At 44.9% G+C, this 27,006-nt stretch overlaps 1 protein-coding gene across 2 annotated transcripts in view; it reads right to left on the reverse strand.

Moving 5' to 3' along the window:
• Positions 1 to 25,580, reverse strand: part of RYK (receptor like tyrosine kinase) — a 54,629-nt gene extending 29,049 nt beyond the window's left edge. For both annotated transcript variants that reach the window (XM_002192766.7, XM_072933279.1), the window contains exons 1-6: positions 25,191 to 25,580; positions 7,623 to 7,744; positions 5,822 to 5,921; positions 5,333 to 5,467; positions 3,046 to 3,102; positions 2,250 to 2,394 (exon numbers count right to left, since the gene is read on the reverse strand). In XM_002192766.7, the coding sequence (XP_002192802.5) occupies positions 2,250 to 2,394; positions 3,046 to 3,102; positions 5,333 to 5,467; positions 5,822 to 5,921; positions 7,623 to 7,744; positions 25,191 to 25,467 (836 nt within the window). In that variant the 5' untranslated portion in view covers positions 25,468 to 25,580. The remainder of the gene's footprint in view (positions 1 to 2,249; positions 2,395 to 3,045; positions 3,103 to 5,332; positions 5,468 to 5,821; positions 5,922 to 7,622; positions 7,745 to 25,190) is intronic.
• Between the last annotated feature and the right edge of the window lie 1,426 nt (positions 25,581 to 27,006).

Consider the following 27,006-nt stretch of genomic DNA (forward strand, 5'->3'; position numbering starts at 1 on the left):
TTGGCACTTTTCCAGTGCCTTTGCTGGGAGGTTTGCAGCATTTGCCGTGGACTTCCAATACAATGTTCCCAAATAATCCATGTGCAGCCTGTAAACTCGGCTTGAGCTTCCAGTTAACAACCCTCCTCGGTTTTATTTAGTTCTGGGGGTTGAAATTAAGAGCACCAGTGGGTTTTCCAGGCTCTGTTGCTCCTGGGAGGTCGTTAACCCTAATGACATTGTCATATTCTGTTCAGGAACCTTTTACAGAAACAGTTTGAGAGTATTATTCACAACCAAATCAGGAATTATTGCTTCCCTCGGTGAGTTTGTTCAAAACAAACCCCACACCTCCGAATTTTCAGGCACACTTTGCTTCTGTTACACCTTTGCTCTGGCACTGCCTGAGCAACAGCTTTTACACAGCAGCACATCCACAGTTCTGCCAGGCCAGGCACCTTCAGGCTCAAAAATAAGTCATCACATGGTGCTTGAAGAGCTAAACCCCAGGAGCTGCACAAACTTCCTAAAATCACTCAGTGGTCTGGGTTGGAAGAGACCTCAAAGATCATCTCGTTCCAAACTCTTTCCACAGACAGGGAAAATCCCCTGAATTTATCAGAATTTGTCAGTAGGACATACAGTGATTCAAAGCAAATTATTTACACCTGCAAACAACAAAGGACTAACATGAAATGGATTTTTAGCTTTATCTCCACAGAAAGTAAGTTGTGTTTTTAGGATTACTTTGTATCTCCACAGAAAACCAGTGCAATGGAGTACAGGGGAGGACATCTGATCACACTGCCGGGCTGGACACCTCAAAGCCTTACCTCACACACGGCACTATCCCATACTATAAATAGAATGTTCTTCCTTTCTGAATTAAAGCAAGCTGCACATCCTTTAACACCTTCAGCTGATTAAAACCCCTCCATCAGACACCCAGGTAGAAAGGAATTGAGGGAGGCTGACAAGTTCATTTGGTTACAACTGAGAAACCACCATGCAGCGGCACTGCCAAAGCCACATGGGCTGGGGCCGCCAGGGGAGGGAATGGCAGGGAGAAAACTGAAAGGAACAGATGAATGGATAAAGAGGAGGATGAAAAAGATAAAGCTACTCCACGAGGCTGCAGGCAGCACAGAAGCAGTTCAAGACATCCTTTAGTTCAAGATATCCTTTCACAGGGGTGACCACCCACGGGCTGTTTTCCAAAGGATCCAGTTTCACACGGCCTGCTCCTGAACAGTTGCATCTGATGCAGGCTGTTCACACAGCCTCAGTCCACCTGCTTTTCCAGCCTCCCTTCTCCTCAGTGTTTAATCCCCACTCCAACGCTCTTGGACTCATGTTACAACTCCATTTTCCATGCATGTGCTACGTTTCTTCTGGATTGGAAATATATTTGAGAGAGCCCAACATTGCCAGTTTTATAACCAAGCAGTTGTAATGTTCAGACTGTACCCTAAGGCTGAACTGAATACTGGAATATCAAAGTAGGGAAAACTGAAATTCAGTCTCCTGCAGGTGTCAGTAAAACCCAAGTGTTTTCATCCAATCATGTAAAAGCATGGAACTGTTTGGGTGGGAAGGGACCTTAAAGCTCATCCAGTCCCACCCCCTGCCATGAGCAGGGACACCTTCCACTGTCCCAGTTGCTCCAAGCCCTGTCCAACCTGGCCTTGGACATTTCCAGGGATCCAGGGGCAGCCACAGCTTCTCTGGGAAACTGTGCCAGGGCCTCAACTCCCTCCCAGGGAAGAATTACTTCCCAATATCCCATCTAAGGTAAAATAAAGGTAAAAACTCTCTGGCAGTGGAAAGTCATTCCCCCTTGTCTTGGCATTCCACGCCCTTGTCCAGGAGCCCCTTTAGGCACTGAAAGGGGCTTTAAGGTCTCCCTGGAGCCTTCTCTTCTCCAGTATGAACACCCCCAGCTCTCCCAGGCTGCCTTTCCAGTGTGCCTAAGTCAATTTTTCCTTCAACCCTGACAATCCTTGCAGATCTGATTTTGTCTGAATCTTTCTACTCTACACAAATATTCTGGCAAAACCTGAAAAACCCTTCCACCTCATAAACAGCAGAGCACCTGCAACTGCTGCCTTTCTGCAGCACAGCTCTCACCTCAACCCCACACAGGCAATATCTCAGCTTGCCACTGAGAGCAGAAATTGCAAACTACCACAGAGTGCTCATTTTGAGACTGAACTCCCACTAGTCTGAGTAAATATGTCCCAAAACCACACTGGGAAAACTTGAACACATACCTGTCATCCAACTCTATCCTTTTCATGCTGTGGAGGTGCAAGACAGCCAGGATTATTGCCACCAGGAATATCACAGCACAGCACACACCCACACTGATATAGAACACACGGGTCGAAGTGGTGGGAGCTGCATTTACAGGATCGACTGCAACAGATGTGGAAAGTTACTGAACCCTGCTCAGAAAGGAGAAAAATCAACAAAAAACCCCAAACAAAACCCCCAAGAAACAACATTTTGTTGTTATGGCAACACAAGCAGAGGGGTCGGAGGCAGGGAGAGGCAGCAGCCTCAGCCACCCCAAATGTTCTATAGGGTACCCTGGAGAACAACTACCTTGGAAGAGACAGTGGGAGGTAAAGAGAGCACTGAGCACTCTTTCCCACTGCTTTCCAACAGCATTTTGGCAAAAATACTCCTGTTCTGGGTATTATGGAGCCACAGTCAGCCAATGATATTTCCAGCTAGAAGAGGTGGAAAGGAAACTACCTCATTCTATTCCTTCAATAGTGATAAATTGAAACAGCAAACCAGACAGATCATAAGGTCAAGAAAACAGATCAGAGTCATGTACAGAAACCAGAGCCCCTAAGATGTGATACAAAAGTTGTTACAAGACTTGGAATAGGGTTTTTTCCTCTTCACCAGTTAAAACAATTAATTAACAAAAACCCACTGCAACACTGGGTATAGTACAGACTACATGGGGACTGTTTTCACAGGGAAAGCTGTGGAATCAAAGCACATTAAAAGTTCTTCAGTTTTTAAACCCCAGGTTGTACATTCAGGATTACTTACAGATAGCCTTGCTGCTGTTTCTATCAGCTGTTGGAGATTTGACTTCTGGTTCAAGCTCTAAAGAGATGAGAGAAAGCCATTAAGTTTGGAGTACATTTATTATTGCAGCCCTTCACATTGCCTCAGGTATACAAAAACAGAACTGCTTTTCCAAAGAGAAGAGCTGATTCAAGGACTACAGCAATCCCTAGATTTCCATTCAAATACCTAACCAGGTAGAATTAAAATCACACTGAAACACACAGGTCAGGTATTTCATCACTGACACACATGTCCAGGGTGGCAAAGCTTGAACCCACTGAATCCTTGTAAAACCCTGCAGCTTGTCCAAGGCTCAAAGCAGCAGAAAGAAGAGGTGCAGAGAATGTGTTTGCTATAGCACTAAACAAAGACCTCACAGAATCAGTTCCTACAGGAGAGAAAATCATTGCTGGGATGTTCAATCAAGACTACCCTGATCATTTGGAGGAAATCCTGGCTCCAGTCTAATGTTGCTCATCCTAAGGAGTGGTCAGAGATGCAACCACAGGCACTGTGCCTTCTCAGCTGATGCCAGTCAGGAGTCACAGAGTTAACAGAGAAGGATGGAAGAGGCGATGCCCATTTAAATACTCATAAATATGCAAGTGAAGGCAGGAGGACAACACAGCTCAAGTGAGTAGCAGTCCTTTAGAAAGTGGTTAAATCTTCATTAAGCATACTCTGGGCCTGGTTACCAAGAGGAGCAGTGCAAACCCAGGGAATGCAGGAGATGCCTCCAGATTAACCCCCCCTTCCCACCCCGAAGGTCTGCAGGCAGCTGAGGGAATCCCATGGATTTCTGCAGCTGCACAGGCACAGTCCCACTTACACACCCCCTTCCTGCTCTCAGTTGTGTCCAACACAGCACAGCCCCTTCCCACTCCTTGTTAAGCCAGTGCAGCTTAGGAAAAAGTAATCCAAGGAAGGCAAAAAAATCAGAGTTTTTCTTTTTTATCCTCCTTTTTTGAACTTGAGGAGGAACTGTCAGGAATGCCCTGAGCAAAACCACTAGCAAGTTCCTGCATATTCCTAATTTATGCATTAAATTCAATCAGAAACCCCCATATGCTCTACACCCATCAACACACACCAAACAAAGCCATTTTTTGTTTTTATGAACCTGCAGAAACGAGATCTCTGTAAGGACCACTTCTGATGGTTCAGGCAGTGGCTCTGTCTCACCCCTCAGTGAACTGTGTAGTGCTTCTGGAAAGCTCCATCACACATCCACAGCTCAGTAAGCTGTGAATGACTTAGCAGGGCTGACTTCCCCCACTTGGAGTATTTGAAAAAATACAGGAAAACATGAAATAAATGTAAAAACATCAACATTATCAGTCAGACCTCCATTTTACTAGAAGGAGATACACACTTTGAATTAAAAATGGTCTTCCTGAAGCCTGATGCAAGGAATAGAGCATTCCAACGTTATGTGCTACAAGGCATGGCTGGCTCTTCGACCCACACCTTCCCTGAGCTCATCCTTTGATATTTATACTCAAAAAAACGATAAACCCCTCTCTGGAAAGACAGCTACCACCCTCAAAGGCTCCAGGTAAGCTGGACAGAGGCAGGAGGAGCATGCAAAGAGTAGGTGGCAATCCCCAAATACTGCCTAGGAGCGGAACACCACAGGCATTTTTACGGAGGGCGCAGCTCTTGGGATTCTCCAAAAGAATCTTCTTCTGGTGCCTATGAAAATACTAGAAAATCCTAGGAAAATTCTAGGTAGCAACAACAGTAAACAGGAACAATCCAAGAATAAATTATACCTGCAGATTCCCAAGTGGTAACACAGAAGAGTCAATTTAGGATTTCCAAAATCTGGATTATCTCCAAAGATCATTTTGTACTTCACATCTAACAGACTAACACCTCCTACAGTCACTAAACAGCCATTTTTATCACAATTTATAAACTAAGTAGATTTTATTGCTAATTTTTAGAACTATTTGAATTCTCATAATGTTGCAATTTTGAAGGTACTGATTTCTTCTTTCCAAACAGAGAGAAAATTGTTTTTGTTACATATCTTTTAAAAGGTCAGTCAGTGCAGTAGAAGTTTTGGGGAAAGTTGTTCATTCACCAGCTTCTGCTTCAACCAAAAGTCCTCATTCCTCTCTGAAAGGCAGAATTTTACCTGTTTTCTTCCAATCCTCCCTAAAACTCAACTCTGTTACTCCTGTCCTGGATCATACACCCACTCCCTTTTCCTAGCATACTTAAACAGTAAAAGCTTTAAAATATCTGAAACTTAATCTCTTACTTTTGTAGCACATTTTCCTTCGTTTGAAATTTAAAACTGTGATGTTTTTTGAGGAATTTATTGTTAAGTTGAGCTGCATCAGGATTGTGACGTCGGAGTCGAGTCTGCCGGTGCAGGAGAGTTCGACACGGAACACTGTGAACACAACACAGGGGTTACAGGGGAGTGGGACATCTCAGACTCCAAGATGAGAGAACATTTCAATAAGGGCCTTTTTTGAGATTATGTTTATGAAGTATATTGTAAACATCATAAATTGTCACATAAAGAACTCAATACTATGAAATTCTATTTTAGTCTTCATGCCTCATCACTTCAGCCATTAGAGCATCAAAGGACATGGATTTGAAATTAATTTTTGTCAATTTTATTAAGTGTTCACAGATCACTAGAACTGCATTTGTGGCTAAATGACCATTATTCATCCATAATTCATGATGGATGAATTATGGATGAATAATTCACTCTGGATGGGGGTGGGGAATTTACCTGAGAGGGTGCGAGGAACTTCTCCTTGTAGAGAAATGTTGGCCTGGGGCAAGGCCATAGCCATGGGATCATGGACCTGAAATCCCAGTTTATACTCAACCTGTAGCAACAGATGGGAGAGAGAAAACACATCAGAAATCTGTCTAGGAGTATAAGGAAATAAAACATCTCTTTTCATAATTTTTGAAAATAAAAACCCATACATTATTTTCAAGGAGTGCTGGTAATTTTAGGCATCCATATTCCAAGTTTCTTATGTGACATTTTAGTATCAAGACTTTTGTGACAGTTGAAATTAAGAAAGCCAAAACAGAATCTACTTGCAAAATCATTCCTTAAAATCTGGGGCAGAATTCAGAATGCTTGTCTTAAAAAAAAAAAAAAAATCATCCCTCACAAACCTCACTCAGTGATACTTTTAAACTTACTTGTTCAAAAGTCACTTTGTTAAAGGTGCTAAAATTCAAACAATTTCCCCTCCCACAGTCAGTTTTACAAACAAAATTGCTTAGAAATAGTTTATTCAACTGTAGTCAAGATTTTGTTTCCACTTAAGAAGCTGACTCTGCAAACATTCATTCAAGAAAAAGTACACTATCTACTCTAAGTCATAAACTCCTCTTGGAAATTCATCCTCCCCCTCCACTCTCAGCTGAATTCATCTGTTTGACTTTGTCCCCATAGTTAGTTTTTCCCCCCTTTTAAAAACATAATATGATTCATTTCTGTTATCAATTTATTTTTCAGTCAGGATGCCAAGGGAAGAGACACAACCTGAGCTCCTCCATGTCACACCATACCAACTTGGAGCAGAAGATGCTGAGGGGTGGAACCCCAGGAATGGGAAGCAGGCTACACAAGCTTCAAAATTCCTCCTCAAAATTCACAGCCAGGCCCAAGGAAACACAGGGCAGGGCCAGTGATGCAGGGAGCCTCAGCTGAAGCTGTGACAAGGGAACTCCTCTCAAATGACAAGTGACTGAACTGCCACTGTGCATGTGGAATATGGGATCAGGGCTGGCTGGCACTCGACCCAATTCCACTGCAGGCCAAAAGTCTCTCCTCTTAACAAGTTACACGTCAAAAGGAAGAACAACGGCAGGAGGAATCTTCAGGACTCGCACTAGTGGAGCTAGTTTAATACTGCTGCTCCTACTTGCAGCCTTTCCTACTTAAGGGGAGAAGAACAACCATCACTCAAGAACAGAATGAACATCTGGCAGAGACTAAACAGATCATTTCATATATGAAAATAAATTGTTAAGTAACTGGAAATGCTTCAGAATGTAAGAGCATACGCAATCTCTCTGACAGCTGCTGCTGCACGCTCCAGGCACAGTGATTAAGTGACTAAAAAGCCTTTCCATTTAATCAGGGCTCAGTAAAAACATACTGGATGCCGCTTTTATAGGCTCTCCTTGTCTCCAAGCATATGTTTCTAGAAATCTCTACAACAATTGCTCTACATATAATTTCCAGAGGCTTCAGTTCATGGCTGCCCTTCTGTGTGTCCAATGCACCAAGGGAAGAGATTCCACAGCCAGTGGCTTGTATGCATACATGGACCTTGCCAGGAGCAAGAAATATAAAATGCTTTGAAATAAGTGCTTCAACTTTCTAAAATAAGGAACAGCTTGGATGTATGCCATCTTCACTTATTGCCTGCAGTTGTGTAAGTATTTTGCACCTTGCATATGCTAATTTTTTCAAAGAAAAAAGCCATTAAATTATAGCAGTGGGTATTCACCAAGCAGAACAGCTCATGTCTCAAGTACCCAGAGCAGAAGTCATGCCTGCTCACCTTGGATTTGGCATGCCAGGTGAAGTGGAGATTGTTGGTCTCGCTGGGTATGAGGAGATTGAAGGATAAGGCATAGTGATTAACCACATCATTCCTCACGTAAGACAACTCTGCATCCAGACCTGTAAGAAGAAAGAGAAGGGTAAGACAGAAAAGAACAGGACCAAACACATTGGAACAAGCAACTTTCAGGACCACCAGCTCCACTTATATCTGCATGTTTAAGCAAACACTTCCTCCAATCCCTAAATTCCAAGGTAGGTTTGGAGACCAAGGCTCACAGCCGGCAGCTCTCATGGAGGGCTCCAAAGCCTTACAGACCAATCACTTCAGAGAGGTGCCACAGCCTAAGGAAGAGGTAAAAGCTGGAATGTAATGGAAGGAAAAACAACTTTTCATGCAAACATACAGTAGAGTTATTACAGGCTCTCCTGAACATCCCCTGTTCTGCTTGTGGGAATCACTCAAATTCACTCGTTTTATTTACAACTGTGTTCACTCAAACGAAACTGCTCTGAATTATCAGTCAGTTAATCACAGGTAATTCCTTCTGGAATAGCTCATTTCTTGAGCCCGAAACACCTAGGCAGTATGGAATTAGCTTCAAGGTAATTAGATCACAGAATCACAGAATGGTTTGGATTTAAAGCCCCTGTCATAGGCAGGGACACCTTCCACTAGCCCAGGTTGCTTCAAGTCCTGTCCAACCTGGCCTTGGACACTTCCAGGGATCCAGGGGCAGCCACAGCTTCTCTGGCAATTGTGCCAGGCCTAACCACCCTCACAGGGAACACTTTCTTCCTAATATCTAATCTAAATCTCTCTTTTACAGTTTAAAGCCATTCCCCCTTGTCCTATCACTGTCTGCTTGTGTAAAAAGCTGGTCCTCCTCTTAGAGAGTGAGAGGTGGCATTTGTACACCCAGCAATACCAACATTTTGTGTTAACCCTTTGCTCTCTGAACATTTAAGTACACCTAGAGACCTGAAAGCCCCACAAAACTATTCATGTCAGGGCACTAAGGTGCATTTCCCCCTGTAAGACACAGCCTCTGATATTATAAACACTGCAGCTGCTGTTACTTTTTGTGACACACAATCCAAGGTCACGCTGAACACAGGGCAGGACCTGCAGCTTGTCCTGGGTGCCAATAGCAATTAGTGGCAGGGTAAGCACTGCTTCCCTGCAGGGGTAAAATTAATCCCAGCTCCATATCCTCAGACAAAACCACACTGGATTTGCAGTCAGTACCATTTCACCTTGTCTCATACAGCCCATCCTCCAGTGCTCCCAGTTAAATGCTATCAAGGCTCTTGGACATGCCAGGAGAACAATGGGGTAAATCAGACATTGAAAATTCCACACTGAGAGAACAAGAGAGCTCAAATCAGTCACAGTACAAATGGGAATGGAGATAGCAGATTCTGGGATGCCTCCTCATGGGCTGCTAGGACCTAAAGGGAGCTTTTAAAAAACAGGAAGACATTTTTCAAAGTGAGACAGTGAAAGGATAAGGGGAAATGGTTTAAAACTAGAAGAGGAGAGATTTAGATGGGATATTAGGATGAAACTCTTCCCTATGAGGATGCTGAGGCCCTGGCACAGGGTCTCCAGAGAAGCTGTGGCTGCCCCAGCCCTGGAAGTGTTCCAGACCAGGTTGGATGGGGTTTGGAGGAACCTGGGATAGTGGAAGGTGCCCTTACCTATGGCAGGGGGTGGAACTGGATGAGCCTTTTCCAACCTAAACCGTTATGTGGTTCCATTAATTATTATTTTTATGACTAGAAAGTCAAAAATGTTGGAGAGGCTGTGACTTCAAGATGATAGGATTTAAGGCATCCTAAAACCATTTCAAGAATCCAGGGAATGATGAAAGGCTGGGTTTTCTTAAGAAACTAAGGAAAACAAATCCAAGCTAACCATTTAACTGTGTAGATAAGCTGCATTTGAAGAAAGGGAGCATCAGCTCAAGAGAAGTAATTCCTCCTCTTTAATGCAAAAACTGGGTACAGATCAGTACAAAGTGACATTTTCTCTTATTTCAGAGCTTGATTTAATCCACCTTGTTTCCACAAGATACAAAAGAGCAGACAAGACATTCCTCTTCATTCCTGTTGCTGTTAACCACTTTTATTCCCTGCTGGCTCATCAGGGTCCCAAAACTTAACCAAAACCCCACAGTTTAATCACAGGTACTGGGGATGGCGATGGGGAAAACCCCCAAGACTGGATGCATGAAAGGAATCAAGACAATGGAGTAATCCCAGGGACAAATTATCTCACATGAGATGTTGAGCAGAAAAAGATGCAGGTGCTGCTCTAAGTGTTTACATTAAACAGCCTGAGACAGTCCTTGTACACATAGTCCCTATTTCCACTTAAAAATAAATGTGAAATGCAAAAACATATCCACCAGCAAAAGAGGGAGGAGGGGGAAGTCCACACAGCCCCAGAAACAAAACTAAATTTTGAAAACACATAAAAGCAACAGCAAACTTCAAGAAATCCCTGCCTGGATCATTCTTACATGTCTACGTGTTTATACATGAAACCCAACTCAGAGTGAGCAAACACAGGATTGTGAAGAGCTCAAAACCATCAGACACTTGGCATTAGATCCAGTCAAGATGGGAAGGTTTAAAGGCAGAACCTTCATTCAAATGAACACCATTAAGTACAAATAATTTTAAAAATTAGGGAAACAGTGTGAAGCAATGCAGCTGGAACAAGGAAGCTGCCTCTGGAATAAAGAAAAGCTTCTCTTGTTGATAAATGGTCCCAGTAACCAGAGATTCACAGAAACATTTCAGAATTTTAGGATGATAATCCTTGATTTAATAGAAATATTGTAGAGAAACTGGTTATTGTAATCAAATGGGTACACAGCAATAAAATTGCCTATTGCAAAAAGCAATAAGAGTTCATAAGAGTAATATAAAATGCAATCCTAACTGAAGCTGTCAGAAGTATTTGATGTGCAATATCATCCAAAGATGTACAAAACCAAGTTACCCTACAGAAAATCAAACCTCTAATAGTAGTACAACACTGAGTAATTTCATTTTATAGGACACTAATGTTTTGTGCCTGCACTGCCAGAAAAAACTCCACACTAATAGGAGACACTAACTATATGACCTTCACAAGCAAGATGTAAGAGCTGCATGAGAATCAATGTTGTGTTGCATCCAAAATACTATGCTTCAAGACTGGCATAGAAAAATAATTCCAGAGGTTTTGTACTACAGCTCTGAATTCCTAAAAAAAAGGCCGAAGATTGTCTGGCTCAGAGTCCTGCTCCCATCAGGGAGTTAAAGAAACTGCCTAGGGAAGGATTCAAAGCACAGTGACACTTTACCAGTAGATCCTCTGTGCTTCCAGTGTTCGTGGGTCACCAGCTTCAGGAAGTTCCTCAAAAAGGCTGGAGTAGGACCTTTTAAAAGGGGCTGGAGTGCCAGGATGAGAGGGAATGGCTTCACACTGCCAGTGTGCAGGGTTAGGATATTGGGAAGGAGTTACCTGTGAGGGTGGTGGGGCCCTGGCATAGTGTCCCAAGGCCAGGCTGGATGAGGCTTGGAGCACCCTGGGTTAGTGGAATGTGTCTCTGCCCATGGCAGAGGGTGGGACTGGATGGGCTTTAAGGTCCCTTCCATGGTTCTGTGATTAAACTCACAGGCAGTATCTCCCAATTGCTTCTCACTAGATATTTTTCTCCCAGGAATCTGGGTCAATGTTTTCTCCAAGCCTGGAAACTGATGGATACACCCTTGGGAAATGTCAGTGTTTCAATACTGTACAGTAATTTCCCCTTTTAAACTTATCAACGATTAAAATATTTCCTCTCTAGAACATCTTTTCCCATTGGTGAACTCAGAAAAAATTCCTTTTCCCATGCACAGCTAAGAACCAGGGTCCTCCCCAGACAAGCAAACTCCCATCTCCCCACCTCCAATCCACCACAGGACAGATCTGCTTCCAGACCATCCTTCCATTTCTAATTTTTCATCCTCTCGCTACCTCCCCTACTCAATCCTGAATTCCCCAAGCACTGTCTGTATAATTTATCTCAATCAGGCAAGCAAAACACAAGAATGTTGCAGCTGAACCTGCCAGTGAGAAAAAGGCCCAGCCTGTGCTGCAGGCAGGCAGCCAGGCAGGCAAGTGTGTTCTGCAGCCACGGGGGAGCCCAGTGCTGATCCCGGGAGCTGCAGCACACTGCAGCCAGAGGGGAAGGCATGGCCAGGTCAGAAATCACACAGGGCACTGCAGAGAACAGCAGTGAGAGCCACAGCCGTGGTTCTCTGATGGGACCTGAGTCTCACCATGACAGCTGAACTCAGAACTGCTTTAATTCTGCATTTTCCCCTTTTCCTTCAGACTTGCAAACTTACACATGCCTGACAACATTCCTTATTTAAGCCTTCAGCAAGCCAAGTGTAAGGAGTCAAGCTGGCACTATGCAAGGAGAGAAAACGTGGGGGAACACACCTCAGTGAGTTTAACTCCCTGGATTAGTGACGATGCCCAGGAGCATCCCACGTGGAAGGTGAGACTGCAGCAGCACTTAGATGGAGCTTACACTAAAACAGTCCTGTGACTTCATCAGATACTCTAAGGTGTTTCCAAGGCCTGCTTTGGACATAGGTAGCTTAGAAAAATAGCGCCAAATGAAGCAGGTCACTGCCAACACACAGCCTAAAGCAGCAACCTTAACATTTTGTTTTTTTAGTGTAAATCTCTTCCAAACTCAGCAGCAGCATAAGATGCACCAGCTGAAGTAGCAAGTTGCAAAGGAAAAAGAGAAAAAACTTCTAGTTTCTCAGTTGTTTCAGATTTCAAAAATGTTCAGTAAAGTACTAAACCTAAACCTTACTGGTAGAGGAAAGGGAAAATGTCATTCTGCAAGATGCTGGGTTCCTCTGAAGGTGCTCAATTCTTCCTTTGCACTAAGTACAGCAAATCCAAGATGGATTTAATGGTTTGTGTCCTAAATGGAATAATAAAAGGAGAAAACAGGTGGCTCTAGGAGGAAAACACAGATGCAATACAAACAGCTACAGGAAATAGGCAGCTCCTCAATCATTTTCTAGGCAAAGTTGCAAAACATAAAGAAAAAGATGGAGAGCCTTACAAAGAAATATCACAAAACACAGAGGAGGAAAAGCAGCTTCTGTTGGTTTAAGCAGAATATTGGTGATCAATGCTGACCAGTTTGAAAAGCTGGGCTGCAGCTCTGCTTTGGCAAAGCTCCCTAAACAAGTCCATATGCAGACAAGGCACAGCACGGAAGGATCTGGTTTCTCCTTACTTGGACTTGACTAACCTACACCAGCACACATGAGATCAGTTCAGAGCAATGCTCTGCTGGATTTTGAGGCAAAACCACCAATCTTTTACCCAGGCAACCTCTAAATCTCATTATTAACTTCCCCATCTTTGTACCTTGGGCACAGACTTGAAAGAATAAATTAAAGTTGAAGGCAAACAAAAAGGTAAATTTAAGCAGCAGGAGAGAGAAAGTTTGTCATTCTTTGCACTGTTTAACATAACAGAGCATCTGAAGAAGCTCAGAAAGGAAGGGGAGAGGCCACCTTTTATTCCTAGATGCCAAGGATGCTGGGCAGCCCTTGTGCTCATGACAAAATTGAATCATGTCTGTCTAGCAGCCTAACAAAACATTTCTTTTCAAATATCCTTGTGCAAATGCAGTTTAGCTTCAACTCTTTTGTTTTTGTTTTTTTTCATTTTAAGCACAATATACAAAAGAAACTTGCCTCTACTACCATGGGAAAATTCTATTTTATTTTTATGAAGCAAATCTATCCTGCAACATGCACCAGTACTAACATGCTCTTAGAAATGACAGCAGCACTTAGGAGTCTCTTACCTGGGGTTACACTTAATTACTAAATTACTTCATATCTCCATAACATAATTCTGGCAGATTTTGTCTTAAATGGGGAGATCCAAAATGAGTGTGCAATGCAAGAGTTTCCTATTAGACTAGGGCTAGAATATTGCAAAAAGCAGCATTTCATTAAAAGCAGTCTGGTAACAATAGCTGACAATTATCTGTCCAGTGGCTCCCCAGCAGAGAAATGACTGAAATTGGGGGTTGTTTTCTTAATGCTCTAGTCTGTAATTTAAAAGAGTTTCTTCATCAGCAGCTGAGAAGTCTCTGCAGTGTGACATCAAACCACCACAGCCCACCCAGAGCAGAGCCACTCCTGATCCTGACTCACAGCCACTGAAACCAATTAAAGGGAAGATTTACACAGTTCAGTGAGTTATGCTCTTTATATAAATATTTTATTTGTTCTATTATGTACTCCAGAGAATAAGGCCTCTGCTCCTGAGCTGCTCATCTGGGTCAGTCCTCTGGCCACAGCAGAAATCTCCACACCAGGGTGAACACTCATGTGAGAGAGCACAAAACCCAAGGCTCAACACCCCTCCAACATCAACCCCCTCCCAAGCTTGCTCATCCCATAAACACACGGGATAAACGCACTGGATTCTCCCAGCACTGGATAACTTACCTTGCTGAAAAAGACAGCCTCTTTTTACTTCAATTTTCCTTTCATTTAAAGTGCACCCTAAGTCTGAAACACTAACTTTAAATGCTAAACTTTGCTAGTTTTGCAGCAGGTTTTGCAAATGTCCACTGGAAAACACAGCCCAAACACAGAAAAATTAAATGTGACTGCAGAATTAAAAATCATCTCTTGACTACTGAAACTTCCTTTTTTCACAGGGTAGGAAAAACACGTTCCCAGAGCAAAGTCTTATTAGTTTGAATGTACTTAGTTAATTCAACAATCAGCTTTGCCCAGGGCTGAAACTACAGCTGGGAATTCAAAGATACAGGGAAAAAATTGCAAATTGATCAACATAGATCGATTTCATTTAGAAAAAGGAAACTACTGGGAATACAATACTAAGCCTCTGAAAATACTGACACACAAAAAACTACTTACATCATATTTGTGCATATCCAGTGTATACAACAACAAAGTGAACTTCGCTTTAATAAAACAAGTAACTGACACCTGCATTTTTACTTAAGCTTTCCACATAGCTACAGTCTGTCAGAGTTGTTGGTCAGGATTTTGGGCCGAAATACTTGTTTTTAAACAACCTTACACGTTGGCAGTCTGTGGAAAAGATGACTGATGAAAAATAAAACAGGGCTAAACCAAGTTAAACCTTCAGCAATATGGAGATGATGAAGAAGCAGCTTTTCAGTCTCCTAACAGGGGCACCAGGGACTGTCAAAGGATGGTGATCAGTGTCAAGCTAAAGACAAAGCAGCAGCACAAAGCCAGCAATACTCACACCTCTGCAAGCTCATCCAATTCCAGGGAGCAGCAGCAGAGGGAACGTGGGCTGTGGTTATTTGTTACCTGGGCAGAGTGAACTTCTCATGAGCTGGAGGGGGAATAAAACGTGTAAGGCATTCAATTTGAGGAAATACCCAACATAACTTCGAGGCAATTAATGCACCCTTGAAAACCGACCAAGACTCCTCAGCAGGAACTCTTAGCAGGAAGCTTCCCAACAACCAGCAAACTGAGAAAAAACTCTTAGCTGAAAGCTCTCATTAAGTCCTTGTGAACCTTCACAGGCAGTTAACCCCCAATTCACCTCATTGATACAGTTAAATACAATTTGCAAATTCAACACCCCAAGCAAAAGGGATTTTTTCCACTGAAAGGCCTTGTGGAAAGTCAGAGGGAGGACTTCTTCACTTCCACAGGAAGAAGCTCCCCTAGGAGATGCCACCTGCTGAAGTACAATCAATATTTAACTCGATCCATACTAAACAGAATATATTTATTGTTCCTATGACCCACCTGCTTACCCTTTATTTGTCTCTGAACAGCAACAACTACATTTCAACCAGCTGCTTGCTCTTCTTGCCTTCACCTAAAGAAAAAAATCTCCACTTTTCTGCTAGGTAGGATATAAAGATCCCTGTAGAAACAGCTAAATGACCCTTCTTAATAGGGGCAGGGGAAAAACCCAAATCAAAACCGTGTATCTCACCTCACAGCAAAATGCAAGCGGACTCTGCTCCTGAGAACACCCTTCTAAATGAAATTTGGCCATTGCAAGAGAAAAAAAAAAAAAAAAGAAAACCTAGAAAACTCACCAAACAGCAGCCACATTGCTGTTAATAGGCAGGATGGTGTACATGAGTTACCTGAAGCACTGATTCCAAAGGAAAAATGCAGCAGAGATGCACAAAATGGATACTTGAAGGCAGAGGAAAATTAGTGGCAAGGACCTACAAAGAGGGCAAGGGGAAATGGGACAAGTGGGAATAGGAATGGCACAGGTACAGGGTTGGAAACAACTGAAATGAAACTCAGTAATACAAAAAAATAAATCTAACTTAAAGGAAAAATATAAAAACTTTATTCTTAGGTGTACTTATGAAATAAATTTAACTTAGCAGCTATGGCAAATCTCATCATTACTGTAATATGAAGTTTGATGCTCTTTTTGAATTAGAATGAAAGCAAACACTGAGAATAGAAAACCAAAAGGTTCCCTCCTCATGAATTGCAGTTGGCCAAGAGCACAGCCCTCAAAATAAAACCTTTGATCAAATTCTCGGTAGTGCCCCAAAGCTTTGGAAGGGAGCTGCTGTCATCTTCCCAGCTAGAACACCAGCACCTCACAGAGGCATGCCAGGTGTCATTTGGGCTTGTGAATAACATGTGTTGGTGGTGTTTCAGTGTCACCTACCCTGAGAAATTGTGCCGTTTTATTTTTATTTCATTTAGCTACAGCAATGCACCCATATGTTGATTTAGTTATCACTGTAGACAAGACCCTAAGTCACCTCCAGAACAGTGTTTGGGCCAGTGCCATGGCTATTCCAGTAATGAGTACTCGACAGAGTGCAAATAAATTTAATATTAATTAGGAAGAAAAGACACACCCCCTCCCTCAGTGCATCATGTGGGAAATGGATTTATAGAAAAATTTTAAGGTTTGATAGAAGGTTCACACAGTGTGTATTTGTATGTAAATTTTGAGATAATAAAAGTTGATTTAGAAACGTTATGGAATAGGATAGACATTGTTGAGAGAGAAATAGAAGTAAGTTTTAAAAGATGGTTTTGTAAAAAAGATTAGTTATTTTAGAGAAATAGAGCTGCAAAATATATTGTAGCAGGATTTATGAGAGGTAATTTTAGATTATTGATTTGAAGGTATTTATAGTATAGCGTGGTAACAGTTGATAGGTTATGAAATGTTTACATTGTATCATAATTAAGAGATAGTTGGGTTTTGATTGTAATGTTGTGAACTATAACATTTGTATTGTTTTATTCTTTATATGAGATTGAAAATGAAAAAAAAGTTTTCAAAATGCCAGAAAAACCTTACTTCAGATCCCTCAGCCTTGAAGTCTGTACTACTGGTTCTGTGCCCCACAGGACTGCTGAAGGGTTGATGGACTGTCCACATCTTTTGAGATGCTCTGAACACTTTCATCAGAGTGACACAGATAGTTTAACACAAAAACAAGCTCTAAACAAACTAAGCCAGGTCTGTTCACTTCTGTGCCATCTCTAAACCTACAGAGCTTCGTATTTTTTTCTTTTATTAGGAATTACTCTGCAAGGCCATTAACTGATTTCATAAAGGCCCAAGCAGATTGGAGAGAATAACCATCATTAGTTTATCAGCCTGCTCATGCTTTCCAAGCCTCCCAAGCAGCAGCTCCCATGCCTGTGCTCCCGCTCTGCTCTTTCCCAAGCAGCGTGCTGAAATCAATATACTGCTTAATTTAATTACAGCTATTCAACACCCAGTAAGTGGCAGGGAAATTCTAAAGCATCACATTAGTTTCATGCTGCTGCTTCTGCTCCCAGCTCTCTGGAGCAGTCAGTGCAAATATGTGAGTTATCCGCTTGAAAGAAGGACAAAGGCAGCGATGGAAGAGGAATAATGCCTTTGAAGCCTCTGCCATGGCGCCCTTTGTGCCACCACAAGGCATTTGCAGAGAGTGTTAGCATTCATCCCAACATGGGAGCTGCTGGTGCTGCTGCCATTCGGGGAAAAAAGGGAAAAGAACTCAATTCACCAGGCACAACTCATTAAACACACTTCACTCCCTGCTCTCACAGCTGAGACCTTCAGTACGATTGAATCCTGCACACTAAAGAACCAACAGTAACTCTGACTTAACACCCATCCACTGCAAGGAAAGTAGGAGTCTCTGTGATATTCCAGTCTGGACAGTTTCAGGTAGGAATTAGTCATCAAGTCATTTCACTAGAGCTCAGCACAACCGTGAATCAACACATTTGGAATTTGTCTCATTAATTCAGCTTTTCCAGTATCCAAACAAAACTGTGAATAGCAGAAGGGGATGAGAAAAACACAAGGCTTCATCCTTTAAAATACCCAGAGTGTACAGTACAGCTGCCTCCACAGCTCCCACTCTCGGGAAAACACCACCCTGGGATTTTTCGTGCCTGTGAACAAGATCCCTATCTCCTTTATTTCCCTCTGTGCAGGTGGTGCTCAGGAGCAGTTTCGGTCCCTGCCTTCCTCTCAGTATCCTGAGCCTTTCTTGCTGGCTTTTCTCATGCATGCAGGGAGCTGTGCCTCCATTTCCTCTCTTTCGTTTCCATTCTGTCTGTGCACTGGAGGGAGAAAGAGACCAAACAATCAGCAGTGATAAATAGGATGCTGCCAAACAGAATGCAGGTGTAAATTCACAGGAGTGAGGAATGCAGCTTCGGGAATTTTTTCCCTCACCACCACCAGGACAGCTTTCAGAGGTCAGGTTTCTTCCAAGTCCCTGACAACAAATGCTAAAAGAGCCACAAACATTTATCACTAGACAGACCTTGGCCTCTGGGGAGCTGAAATGGCTGTTTCCTCCCAGGCCTGAGCACAGACAGAGCTGCACGAGGCAGTCCAGCCACAGTCTGCCCTTACAGTCCCGTCTGAACACCAATTTCCAGAAGGAAAGAGCCTTCTCCAGGCAGGATTGAGACAGAGCCCCCAGCACAGCAAATCCCAACACATCAGCTGATGTGGTAAAGCAGGATTCAGAAATCAACCACCCACCTCAGCACTGCTGAGCAGATCAACACACACAAGGACTGAAGGTTATTTCACAGATTTCCACCTTAGTGGCATCACAGAATATGGTTTTAAAGCAATCCAAATCCAGGCCACAGGCTCACTCCTCTATGAGGAAGGCCTTCCACTGGCTATTTCAAGCTTCTAGAAGCTTATTCTTCTGCAGGTTTGCAAGCATTACCAATACTGCAGTGGATTGTACGATTTCACACATCTCCAAAGAAATGCCCATACACTGTTATTAGAACTGTGCAAGCTAAAGGGAAGGCAACAGAATGGAAAGGGACAGAGGAGCCCCAACTGCAGCTCATTCTCAGAAGCCTCAATATGGATGTGAACCATGGCACTGGATCAATCAGACAGACAGACACCCAGGCACAATGGGAGGCTCCAGAATGAACACAGGTAAATCAGACAGACACCCAGGCACAATTAGAGGCTCCAGAAGGAACACAGGCTGCTGCAGAGAACTTGTCATGACCTGTTGCTGCACAGCCCTAAACATCTGCCTGTCCCCAGCCCCACAGCTCCAGAGCAGGCTGAGTAACACCCACCCACAACCCAAACCCACCAGCTACTGAGCACCCATCACAGACTGTCAGTGGGCTAATGGGCTTTACAGAGCAAGGTAACAGATTTATTATCCTAAAAAGAGCACTTGCACTTCACTGGATATATCAGAACATTTTCAGCAGTTCATTTTGTTTCAGTGTGTGGTGTCTGTCAGGATTAGAAGTACACTTTCATTCCAGGTGTGCACCTCTGTCAACCTTCCCTTTCTACTGGTGCCATGAAGTGAATGTTGTACTCCTGCAAAGACAGGCATGTGGAACACTGCAAAAGTACAGCCTGCAAAAAACCTTCTGTTCTTCAAAGCCAAGCACTTAAAAGCTATGAAATGAAGATTTCAGAACACGTATACAAGAGAACCTGACCTTGAACTGTAACTCATGTACCACACACACATCTGCTTCTATACCTTTGGGGCACTCAAATGTCTGCTCCTTGGGGACATCTCCTACATTCTCCTGCAACCTTAGAGGCTCTTTGCTGCATTTTTTTCCAGGACCTGTGAGTCTCCCAGCTCCCATGGAAAATGATCTTGGGTGCTGCTAACAACCCTCACTCAGATCACAGCACTGGCTGCCTGGTGGTGCTCCAGGCTGTGATACTGTTCAAGGCAGGCTGAGTGGGATTTTAACAAGGCCCTGAAGCTTTTCAAGAATCACAAAGAATACATACTTTCAGCTCCCTCTCATAACAATCAGGCAACAAAGGAACAAGAGGATTTCCAGCCACTACAGATGCTGTGCAAGTACCATAAAGCACTTTTGATGGGAACTCCTGTCTGTGGCCAACTCCCCAAAACAATGACATCAACAAAGATGTTTCATAGTATAAAATGAAGACAATTAACACCATCTGCTGCAATAAAATGATGCTTAGACTCCATTTCTAACATACAAAATTGCATTTGGCCTGTAATTTTCCAGGACTCTGGCACACCTAGAGCACTGGGCTTCCCAATAGAAGAGCCATAGAGCTACAAGAGAGGGTGCAGTGAAGGATCTCAAAGAGAATTAAAGGAATTGCAACACCTCTACCAGAAGAAGACACTGAGAAAGCTGGAGCTGTTCAGCCTGGAGGACAGCTGGGGATCTCATTAATGTATATAAATATTCAAAGATGTGTGCAGAGAGGATGGAAGCAGGTTCTTCCCACCAGTGCCCAGTGAGGAGATCCAAAAATCAGGCAGAAACTGAAACACAGGAGGGTCTGCCTGAACAGCAAGAAAACTCACACGGTGAGGGTGACTGAGCACTGGCACAGGCTGCCCACAGAAGTGGTGAAGTCTCTATCCTCTGAGATGTCCAAAAGCTCCTGGATGTGGTGCTGGACAAGCAGCTCTGGGTGGCCCGGCTTGAGCAAGGGGTGGGACCAGATGACCTCCAGAGGTCTCTGCCAACCTCAACCACCCTGTGAGTCACCATCTCAATTTAAAAACCAAACAAACAGCACTCGGTTGTAACAGATTTTGCATCGATGTTGCATCTTGCAGCCAGACAACTCATTTTAGTAAACTGCACAACGACTTCTAATGACATTCTAGAACACGTAAGTACAAGTCACATAAGTGAAATTAATTTTACTCTGTAATCGAGAGAGTGCAAATATAAAACTAACAACAGACAGTATTCAGTGATTGCTCAGAAGAAACTAGGCCAGAGAACACTAAATTTGGAAACTCAATGTAAACACTGTAGGACTTCTGACTTTAAAATTCCCCTGCAAGTCTAATTTAGCCCCCCTGCATATGCATCATGATAGCCCTTAGTTACACAATAATGTGGTGGTATTTTCCCCCCATGGGACTAAAGTCTCAGTTAACATCCAGACCAGACTCCTAAAAACACCCAGAGCCATGTGACAGGAGGGCTATCCACAAGACCAATTTCACAGCTGAAAGGAACGTAGTCTCAAAAAAAACTCCTCCAGGGACACAAAGGGTTGTCCTCACTGCTTAAGCACCTTGCTGTTGCCATGAATGCTGCAAGAGAACAGCATGCAATGCCAGGAGAGCTGCTTAAGCCAAGTTTTCACAGGCAGCTATTGATTCTGATACTCAGAATCAGAGGGTAGAACCTGTGAAGCTGAGCTCAGAACTGCTGGGAACTCATAATCAAGGTCTAAGAGATAAACCAGGAATGCACTAACTGCCAAATAACATCGTGGTCTGAAACAGACTAGATCCAATCCTTAATTTTTAAAGCCAGCTATTTAATATTATAATAATGAGTATTTTCTACCTTATTCTCTAAACCTTACATTGGTACCTGCAAAACGGGGATATACCAGCCTTCACATCCCAGGATCCTGTGAAAAGCAGAACAATGGAGCATTTCAACAGGAGGCAAACACCACATTCTGACTTCATGGGAAAACTGGAATGAAAGTCACTAAATCAAGTAGAGACCTCCTACTGAGTAACTCATCACTAACTTCACACCACCTGCATGTTCAGCACCACTGCAAAAAGGGATGGGATCAGGTGGTGTTCTCACACCTGTTCAGTCGCTACATAAGACTAACAAAACTTTCTATAGATCTAAGCACAGGCCCAAAAAAGATTCTGCAGATGAACCAGCTCTAAAAAGCTACAGATGATGGTGCCAAGAGAGTTCAGAGATACCCCTAAAATGGTTGTGGTGCTCTGGATGTCTCTCCCCAAAAAGCAGCACTTTCCTTCCTCCTCCCCAACTCCCCCTCATCCTGTACCTCATCACTGCTCTCACTGTGACACCTCTGCCTCCTGCTGCCATCGCTGGGGCATCTCAGCCAAGTCCCCTCAGCTAACTCCTTCCTACTTCATCCCCTCTAGTGCTGAATCTTGCCTGGTGTAAGTGGAATCTGACACATTCAGCTATGTGAAAACCACAGATTATTTTTCCCAAAGGCTTGTTGTCTGGATGGCTGGGAATATTTTCCATGGGAATGGCAAGAGATATTTCTGACAGAGACACCATATGCCTGCCATATAGCAAGTCCTGCTTTCAGACCCTGAGAACTCCGCAGTGTTTCGAAATAAAAATCCACCTCACACAACAAGACGAGCCAGTTTCCTCTAGTTTTCTTCTACCTAAAGTCCTGAAGACTACAAAACAATTCCTCCTACGGCAGACACATGGTCAGAATTCCACAGCCCGACTGTGGAAATCTGGCGTGAGCATACAGGAAAGGAGCAGGCAGTTTTCACTGTAAATCACCGTATCTGTCACAAAGAACAGCCACATATAATCTGCAACAAGTTCCTATTTCACTTACAAGAGCCACAACCTGATTAAAGCACAACCATGGTTCTGCTGCAGGACATAGAACCCTGGGTTTGGGGAAAGCAGCAGCACCAGACACTGCACTGAACCGTGTCAGCCTGGCTGATGGAGAGACCACGTGGGGATATGGCCCCACAGAGTTTCCACCAGACCCCGGGGATGCTCCAGCTCTGCATCACTGTCTGTGAATGATTCAGCAACCACATGTGTGCTTACATTTATTCCTAATCAAATTTGTCACCTAAGTATGTATAGGGTAAGATTTAGAACCATGAAAACAGCACAGGCTGTAGTAACTGTAGTAATTCCATGTAACATTTGGGTTTATGAGCAGAAAATCTGAGAGTTTCTGTTCAGCCACAGCAAGAGAGTAGCAGAGGCGAGATTGTTTAGAGACAAAAGGTGAAAGAATCCAGTTTCTATTAGCAGCTTCACTGAACTTAACACTTCACTTCACAAGCAACCTCATTTTCCTATCCCCGTGACTATCCCAGCATCTGCTGACCCATGGCTTTTCTCAGGGAAGTTCCAGAAGCTGAAGCCCCTCGATGCTCTTTGCAAGTTCATGCATATGTACGAGGCCTTAAACCATGAACTTGATTGTATAAAGCCCAATCAGATACTACAAAATGGCACATATGAAAAGGTGAGTTTGTTTGCAGAATTGTGAACACCTGGAACAAAACTGTCTGTCCCTCTGGATTTTCTTCTGCCAGAGGAATACATTAAGTTATTGATAAATTGGCCTGTGTATAAATGCCTCCCTAAACTACACCTCACCTACAGCCAAGAGCACCCCTAAAATTGTAGAGATACCCCTAAAATTAAATCTGCTCATGCCAACAGCACAATTTAGATCATGGAAGTTTGGTCTGCAACAGATTTCCAGTGATCTGAACCCCACTAACCGAAGGAAGTCCCAGTTTACCTCCACATTAGATTCCAATTTATCCAAGTCTCTGGGGTCACAGAGGCAGAACAGATCATTCATGCCAGATACTGAAAGTGATATAAACCAGCTACAGACAGCTGAGTAGTGAGTGCCTTCGGCCATGTAGTAATAGACACCCATAAGCAAGGCTAGAGGAAGAAATTTAGCTTAAAAAATAGTAACAGCACATCTTGCCTCCTCAGCTGCTACTTCATGGTGAATAATTATGTCAGTGGGCCACGGAAGTCTGAACAAATCCAACTAACAGAGATTTCAGGCACTAGACAGGGGAGAGCCCAAACCCTACCTTTCAGTACTCCCAAGATTAACTATTTATTTAAAATCCCAGCTCACCAGAAAGTCAGACATTTTCACCCTCTATCTGTACCAGAGCATCTGGCAGTAAGCACGTGCCACGTACAAATGACAACAGCAGGACAGTGATCACCAGGGCAAACCACGAGGGAAAAATGTTTACAGTGCTCTTGAGTCCCCAGATTCCGTGACTTGGGTCAGCCATGTGCTCACAGAGTGCAAATTAACTGGAGATATTTTTATTTTGTCCATTTGACATAAATAAAGTCTTGCACTGCCAGTTTTCCAGCTTGCAGAGATACAGGGCACTTGGGAAAAACAAATCACTGGGGACACCAACAGATTTGTTTTGAGACTCCAGCCACCAACTCTAAACAAGAGCCTATGCAAGCCAAAGCCTACAGAAAACAAATCTTTGTTTAAGTCAGACTCTCCAAGCACAGAACTCCTGTGAAAGCCTTCCACAGCAGGCCAGATGGGGGACTTCAGGAACTGCCTCCAAGTCCTTGCACAGCAATTGTCAGCCTGCCTAGAAATTAAGATTCCTTTCACACACACCCCCAATTATTGCCAGGTCTCCTCTCTGCCCTCTGTATGTCGCTTGCCTGGCTAATTAAATCATGGTTCTGAGCTCACCCCTTCCAGAGCTTACCCTGCTCCCACAGGACACCATCCCTGGTTGCTCCAATCTGGGGAGCCCCTCACCATAAGGGTGAAGCCTTTTCTTCCCCTAACCACATACACACAAAGCAGCACAGAGACCACCTTTGACTCATCTCTTCTCACCATGACCCCAGTCCTACAAAACCCACAGATCCCTGGGATCACCGATCCCCACCCCACTCCCACAGCTCTCCATCCTCTCCTGAGCTCCAGGTCCTTCATCTCTGCTCAAGACCTTTTCCATCCTTCTCTGCACCCCCATATCTGCGTCCCTTGCAGGAGTCCCGCAGACATCCCCCGTCTCCTAGAGCCCACAGCAAACCCCTGGCTCTGCTGACACCCACCATCCCCACCCCAGTGCCTCAGCCCCACACCCTCCCGAGCCCCAAGTCCTTCACCCCCATTCGCAGCCACTCCCAGAGAACCCACACAAATCTCTGGATTCACCCATTCCCATCCCAGACCCACAGACCCCCATCCTCTCAGGAGCTGGAGGTCCTTCATCCCCCAGCCTCTCCACCCTCTCCAGCATCCGAGATCTGCTTCCCAACCAACATTCCCACACACACCCCAATTCCCTTCTGGACCCCACCAGTCCAGTCCCACAGAGCCCCATCCTTTTCCGGCACCCAAACTTCCACGCCGGCCCAGCGAACTCCCCTCGGCCCCTCCCGAGCGGCCGGGCTCCCCGCACCGCCGCCGGGCCCGGGGCGCACTCACCGATCAGCTGCCGCACCTCCTCCTCGCTCAGGTAGATGCTGAGGCTGGGCCCGGTGCCGCTGGGGGGCCAGTCCGGGGCATGCGGGCCGGGGCCGGGCTGGCCCTGGACGCCGGCGGGCAGCACCACCAGCAGCAGCAGCAGCGGCGGCGGCAGGAGGAGATGGCGGCGCGGGCCCCGCACCCGCCGGCCCCGCCGCGGCCCCGCGCCCGCCTCCCCCGCCGCCTCCCGGGACCGGCCCCGCCGCCCCCCGCCGGGCTGCCGGCGCCGCGGCACCATCGCTCCGCGGGGACGGAGGGACGGACGCAGGGCCGGGGGGAAGCGGGCGGGACCCCCCGCCCCGCCGGACCCTCGCACGGCGCGGCCGCCGCCAGGCCCCGCCCCGCGCACGCGCCGCTCCCGCCGCCGCGGGCGGCCCCTCACGGCCATTCCCGCCTCTTTCCGCATCCCGCCCGGCGGCGGGAGGAAGGGGAGGAGGGAGAGCGTCCCCGCTCCCTGCGGATGCCGGTCACAGAATGACTAAATCGGAGAAGACTTCCAAGACCATTGGGTCCAGCCTGTGACCGGTGCCCACCTTGTCAGCCAGCCCAGAGCAGTGAGTCCCACGTTCAGGCCTTCCTGGGACACCTCCAGCTATGGAGACTCCAAACCTCCTTGGGCAGCCCCTTTTAATGCCTGGCCGCCCTCTCCATGATGTCCAATATGAACCTCCCCTGGCCCAGCCTGAGGCCATTCCCTCATCCTGTCCCTGTTCCTTGGGAGCAGAGCCTGACCCCGCTGGCTGAGGGGGTCCCTGACACCTGTCAGGAGTTGTGCAGGGCCACAAGGTTCCCCTGAGCATCCTTTTCTCCAGCTGAGCCCCTTTCCCAGCTCCCTCAGCCGCTCCTGGTGCTCCAGCCCCTTCCCCATCTCCGTTTCCTCCTCTGCACATGCTCCGACCCCTCGATGTCCTTGTGGAGGCCAGAACGGGACACAGCACTTGAGGGGTCTCACAGTGCCCAGTCACTGCCCTGGTCCTGCTGGACCCATTGGCCTTTTGCCCACATGGGCGCACCTGGGCTCACGTCCAGCCACTATTGACCAGCGTCTCCAAAGCCTTGGCCAGGTCCTTTATGGCATCTGACCCCATCGTGGAGGTCACCCACTGAATCACCTCATGCTCACCCGAGACCCTGCACATCCCCACGCTTCTGCTAAGCTGTGGTTGCCTCCGTCCCCAAACCCTTCCAGCCAGACATCCTTCCAGGATGGGCCAGGGGGTCATGGCCAAAACTGGAAATGCTCTGCCAAAACATTCCCAAAAAATTATAATCCCAAAGTGACAGACTGTGGGACCCCTGGTGCCCACCAAAGCTGCTCCATCAGCTGGACAGGGGAGAAAAATATAATGCTCCTAAGTTGAGATAAAACCAGGAAGAGACCACTCAGCAATTACTGTCATGGGCAAAACAAGAGGAAAGTTTGAGGAAATGTATGGAATTTATAACCAGATTGGTAGGATAATGAGAAGTCTGTTTTTGGAGCCGGCCGGCATCAGCTCCATCAGACACAGGGGAAGCTTCTGGCAGCTTCTCAAAGAAGCCACTCCTGTAGCTCCCCCACTATCCAAACCCCAACACACTGCTCAGAGGCTTTCCCAATTGCAAATACTGCTGGAATATTAGTGTTTTAGTTTAAGAGAATTTCCTTTTTTGGTAATTTTTTTAAAACAAAAAATTAAGGTTTTTTAAAATGTACTGTTTATAAATATATAAAACATACTGATGTTATATTTAATGTTGCAATCTGCTTTTTAATCTTATGGTCCTTTCAGAGCTA

Source organism: Taeniopygia guttata, chromosome 9, assembly GCF_048771995.1.
Source record: "Taeniopygia guttata chromosome 9, bTaeGut7.mat, whole genome shotgun sequence".
In the NCBI taxonomy this organism is placed as follows: Eukaryota; Metazoa; Chordata; class Aves; order Passeriformes; family Estrildidae; genus Taeniopygia; species Taeniopygia guttata.